The 6,000-nt window shown below is 33.0% G+C and overlaps 1 protein-coding gene across 5 annotated transcripts in view; it reads right to left on the bottom strand.

Moving 5' to 3' along the window:
• Positions 1–678: 678 nt before the first annotated feature.
• Positions 679–6,000, bottom strand: part of TMEM87B (transmembrane protein 87B) — a 46,502-nt gene continuing 41,180 nt past the window's right edge. For all 5 annotated transcript variants that reach the window (XM_056813781.1, XM_056813777.1, XM_056813778.1 and 2 more), the window contains 2 exons: positions 5,339–5,369; positions 679–4,899 (listed from right to left, as the gene is read on the bottom strand). In XM_056813781.1, the coding sequence (XP_056669759.1) occupies positions 4,837–4,899; positions 5,339–5,369 (94 nt within the window). In that variant the 3' untranslated portion in view covers positions 679–4,836. The remainder of the gene's footprint in view (positions 4,900–5,338; positions 5,370–6,000) is intronic.

Genomic DNA, 6,000 nt, shown 5'->3' with positions numbered 1-6,000 from the left:
TAAATGTCTTACATATTTAAGTGATCTATAATGGACACATTTCTGGACAATCTTCTCTCGGTTCTGTCCTGGTTCTGTCACTAAACCAGCTGTGTGACCTGGGACATTCCATTACCTTGTAATCAAACCTTCTCAGACAAGCCCTAGCTTTGCCTCCAATCAGCTGGAAGTAATTTTTCACTCAAATTTTCCTAAAGCAACTTATCTGGACTTTTGTCCCTATCATATTCTATCCTATATCAAACTTTTCTAGATATCATTTTCCTTTCCCCACTTTTACTTTCATTTAAAATTACTCCTTAAAAGCAAAGATGATCATTTTGTTAATATTCCATAAGGAATATAACAGAATGCCTTGTACTAAGTGCTTAACGGATGCTTGTTGAATTAAATGTAACAAATGAAATTATAAAGCAGACACCATTATACCTTTTTATACCATGAAAATCTGCTATATATTTTAGAACACAGACTGCTAGTACCTTGAGGAACTCAAAGGCCTCCCCAAAGCTAGAAATTATATTAATAGGGAAAATTGAAGTATTAACAAGCTGTGCCTTTCCAATAAAACCTTGGTATGGCTAGTACCCCAATTCACTAATGGTTTATTGTTTTCTTACAAGAGATGACTTTACTTATTCCTAATGCTACTCTCGATATTTTAAAAAGAGCGGACAATTCAGAATTTCAAAAATGATTTTATTAAAAGTCAGAACAAACATTAAGGCACAGTAATACATCAATTTTTCAAGTAATGAAAATTCTTCAAATGGTTGTTTCCTATGTTCAGGACAAATTGCTCCCAAAATAAACTTTCTATGAAGACATCATTCACTCTTTAATTACAAAAAGATCATAATATCAAATGTCATCCCCAACTTAACCTCATTCTCAAATGAAATTCCCCTAATTTTAGAAAACTGCACCAACTCAATGCAGTATTGCCCTCACATATTTAAAAACATTCATTCCCTTAATAACAAACAAGAAAAACAAAACAAAAACAAAACCACAACTCATTTTACTACACATGTACATATGATATTTTTGGAACTTTAACCAAGTGGCTAAATTGATTTCTTTCTTTTTTAATTTAAGGCTTACTGTGTTTTCTATTGCTACTTGGTTGGTCTTAATTACCAAAAGGAATCACAAGTATTAACTTAATAATCTAGCATAACATTCTCCAACTAAAATGTCAACTGTAGTCTGGTACAAAAGACCAAATTTTTTTCAGGATATAGGATATAAAATTTTCAACCTCATATGCATATTTATATACAAAGTCTTAACATTACAATGGTACAAAAATACAGCAAATACTATTCATCAATCAGCAACAACTTTTTTGTATTATAGAGGAAATATTCTGGGTCCCTATGAGGCTATATTCTTTAAAAGCTATATGCAATAACAACAGGGCTTAGAAGATTCTGTCCACCAATCTATTTAATAATACAAAGTTAGGTTTTGGATCAACTAAGTGAACACATTGCCTTTAAATAAAATATACATTACTCTAACTCAAAGCAATAATTATCACTTTTTTGTTCTAAATGTTTTTCTGTAAGGAGGCAGTCATATAGGACAAAATATAAGAATCCATATCAACACTTCTTTAGATTCTCTCTTTAATAGGCAGTTAATAAGACTAGTTGAATAATAAGTTATCTCCTTTTACCTGATCAAAAAGTGCTTTCTTAGGAGTTAAAAAGAGGGCTCTATCTTATCCCATAAGGCACAGGCTGAGACAGCCATAGGCAATAGCAACTAAAACAGTTATCAATAGTCCTAACATTTATAAAGACCCTCCACACAATCTCTCCTCAAACTGCTTCACTATAAGCTATAATGTCTAGTATTCCACCTAACTTCTGAAGCCCTCTTAAGTATGAGGCTACTTAGAAGCTTCTTAAAGAAATTCTCAGCCTATTAATGATGATGAATACGGAAATCTATGTCATAAATCTTATAGTTCACCTATGCCAATAACTGTGTTTTCGCTTCTGCTCTACTAACCAGCACCATCCCCTGAAAAATATAAACTCTCATAGCATGTATGTAAAATTGCACCCCAATGGAGGCAAGTGGGAAGAGATATATACTGCTTTCTCTGAGGGTGGGGAGAAAAGAGTGAGTCAGAACACTTTTTAAATGATTTTGATTACAGAAGGAAAAGGATGTACTCTTACAAACATTAAGGAGGGAAAGAGGTCAGGTTGCTTCAGAGGTAGTTTTCCCTATAATTCACAATGAGCATCATCACTACCACCACCCCATAGCTATTATAGCCAAGTAACCTAGAACGTTTAATTTTCAAATTCCACCAGGATAGTACAATAGACAGTTATCTCTACCACCACTCCCCCTTCCCCCAGGACCGAAAGGTATTCAATGTAAAGAGCTAGGAACCAGAAAGTAGAAAATCAACTGAGTTTGGCAAAACAAACTGAAACTGAAAGACAATGAGGCATGCATAGGACAAATATAGTTTTGAATAAGGGTAATTTTGGGGCCAAGTATTTTTGTCCTATGCATGTCTGTGTTTAAACACTTGAATCCAATACATTTGTTTAAGTATCATTTTTGTGATGAACAAATTTACCTTATGCATGGTGGAAAGTTCACAGCCCTATTTTAGCATTTTCATTCTAAAACCTACATCCCAAAGCAATGGCATGCCCCTAAAGCATTTTAAATTATTGGGCCTATATTCAAAGAAAGTCCTTTCATTTATTTGATGAATACCAGAGGTCGTTTTGCCAAAATCACAAACATAAAAGAATTAATCTTCCTTATACACAAGCTTGAAAGTGGCAAATAAGAAGATTTAAGTGAATTTTTAAAAGGAAAATTTTTCAGCTTCCCACAAAATTCCAGAAATATCTGCTATTGTTAAGATTTTTAAAGCTAGTTTCCTTACATTTTCTTAAATAACTTCTAAAATCACCAGGTCAATAGAGCTCCTTCAAGAGATAAACAGATCAAGTTAAAATACTTTCATTCTAAATTCCACTTAAAACCTTCTCCTTCTTTGGTTATGAAAGCAGCATTTAATAGCATTTGTGGATGATTCACATTTTCATCGGATCACTATTCACTTTACATTAATGTTTAGGACATTTTATATTTTATAAAAAGATATCAAAACTAAAAATGTGAAAGTATGCATTAGGATGTCAAGTTATGAATACATAAAAATCATCATATGAAAATGATTGAGGATAGAGATTGAAAGCTTCAACACTCAGAAAGTTAATAATGAGAAATTCAGCCATGGGATGTCACAATATTTGTCAGAACAGAAAATGAGGTCAAAGTTATATGGACAAATGAGGTGGTTCTTTCCTTAGAAACTCAAGCATATTAAGTCTGATTACTTTCTCCACAGCATGGACTAGCTGTCTTTTATAAAGCCATAGCAGTAGCGTATACTCTTTCTTCATATATATATAAGCAGATGTTTCAAGTGACCACTCAGCCTACTTGCTTCCTGGGTCCTAAATATGAGTATCTTGGCTATCTAGGGCTATTTATGATCACCCTAAACTGAATTTTCAATATGCTAATTTACACAATGATAAAAATAGCTGAGTGATTTTTTGGAGATGGTATAACTAGCTTTGGAAATCCAAATGGAAGTGGAGAGCAGGTTTTCACCCCTCTAAACCAGAAATGACATAATACTTGTACCATCCCCAGTCTTAAAGAATAAAACAGATTAAGTATTTTTATTCTATTAGAAATAATTATTTAAAATATCCTTTTGTTTTAAACAAAAGAGCAAAATCAAGAAATATAAACATATTTGCACTTCAACTTTACCCAAATTTTACTTAATATAGAATTGTTTTTATATACAAAAAAGAAAAATGTCAAATAATAAAGTATAAACTCAGGAGAACAAATACAGTTGTGCAATACCACAGAAGACTCACATTCTTTCTAAAAAAGTGTCAGAGAACAGTAGGAGCATTTGTATGAAAATTTAAAAAATAAATAGTTATCTTGAAACCCCAAACTTTTACTCCAAAGAAAATTGTCTCAAAACAGTGCATACATAGTATCCACTAGGCAAGGATAGATTTTTATGCACTTTTTATAAGTAATACTTTAAATTGCTTCCAAAACTAGAGCAAACTAATTGACACTTAAGAAACATTAAGAGCCATCTTTTAAAAAAAATAAAATCCTTCCCAATACCAGAGCACTTCATATGAATATGTATATCTTCCATGATAATATAACATCAACCCCCCCAAAACAAACCCAGTCAACAAGCATTAAATGCCTTGTATGCACTAAGCAACTTGTTAGGTGCTATGGATTTAAAAAACAAAAAAAAGTTAACAGTCCCTGCCCTCAAAGAGTTTACATTCTTCAGAGGTAACATATACAACACACACACAAACATCAACACATATAAATACATATATTTATATATATATATATATATATATATATATATATACCCACAAAAGGGATACAATTTAGGAGGAAGGCACTCGTAGCTGGGAGGGAGAGATGGCCAGGAAAGGCCTTTTGTAGCAGGTAGTGCTTGAGCTTGAGCTGAATCTTGAAGAAAACCAAATACTCTTTAGTAGAGATGACTGAAGGAAGACAGGCATTCCAGATATGGGGGTGGTGGGGGTATGGGGCAGCCCAAAACAGCAGAGAATTAGGAAATAGATGTGTCATGTATGCAAAACAAAAAGGCCAGATGGCTGGACACTAACAATACATATAAACATATATGCATAGCTGGTGAAGATTTCTTAGGGCTCGGATAAGAATAATTCTTTGCCATTAACTAGGCTTCATTTATGCAGGCTCTAATCACATTATCTTTTCCGAAGATAACATTCTTTCTGACATTTCATATTTGGTCATCATTATTTCCTGAATGAAAGAAGGTACATGTGTCAATATTTGCACATTGCCAAAAGAATCCTACCCAAACTGCTAATTTAGTTTCAATCTCTGAAATTCCATGGTAGATAAAGCATCCAGTTGGCTAATATACCTAGTACTGCTTTACAAGAGCTCATAATTCTTGCACTCCAACAATCTATAACACATTATCAGAAAAATCCAAAAAACTTTAGGGAGTTTATAATAACCATGTAACCATGACCAAATCCTTGCTCTTACTCAAACTGGTAAATTAAATTCCTTACATCTTCACCAGAATTCATCTTTTAGGGGTTTTGGCTACTATACCATCTGTAATTATTTTCAAAATTTCATCATATTTTTCTTTCTAGGTTTGGATTGTATTACACTGGGCAACTCTAGATATAGAAAAGTAGCTCTAACTATATGCAAAAATATTCTTTACCTCATCTGAGTCCACTAACACTGGAAGAGCTCTGAAACAAGAGAAAAAGATTAAAACCAAAATGTGATCACAAGGCAGAATACCCCTATATGGCCTAACTAGGGGAAGGAGATAAGATTCATTCTGCTTTATCCCAAAGGCCTAAGGACTTAGTTTAACTAAAAAAAATAAATAAATAACTTATTAACTTCAGAGCTACCTAAAGTAGAATGTTCTGTTTAGAAGTAGTGATTTCCTGATATTAGAAGTCTTCAAACAGAGGATATAGGGATTTCATAGAGAAGATTCATATTTTAGGTCCATGTTGGACTATCTGAAGCCTAAGATTCAACTGGAGATCAATCTGTAATATGAATGACTAAGGTAAAGTGATTAACCTATATGGCCCATTTATATTGAAACTATTTAATCACCACATAACTCTATTATGTTTTCACTCTAGTAAGGAAGTGGGAAAAGATTAATAAGAGTAGCTCACACATTTCTAACATACTTCAAGTTAATAGTTATTTGATCATAATAAGCCCAACAGTAAATAGTGTATGAGGTGTGTTTAGGGGAATGGGAAAAGGAGAAATGGATAGTGATGATCTATCACCACCCTTGGCCTAAAATGAAAAACCTCTGAGTTTCTCCAAGAAAAAAGTTGTGTCATGGTAGAA

Source organism: Monodelphis domestica, chromosome 1 (assembly GCF_027887165.1).
Source record: "Monodelphis domestica isolate mMonDom1 chromosome 1, mMonDom1.pri, whole genome shotgun sequence".
NCBI lineage: Eukaryota > Metazoa > Chordata > Mammalia > Didelphimorphia > Didelphidae > Monodelphis > Monodelphis domestica.
This window is presented reverse-complemented; position numbering and strand designations above follow the sequence as displayed.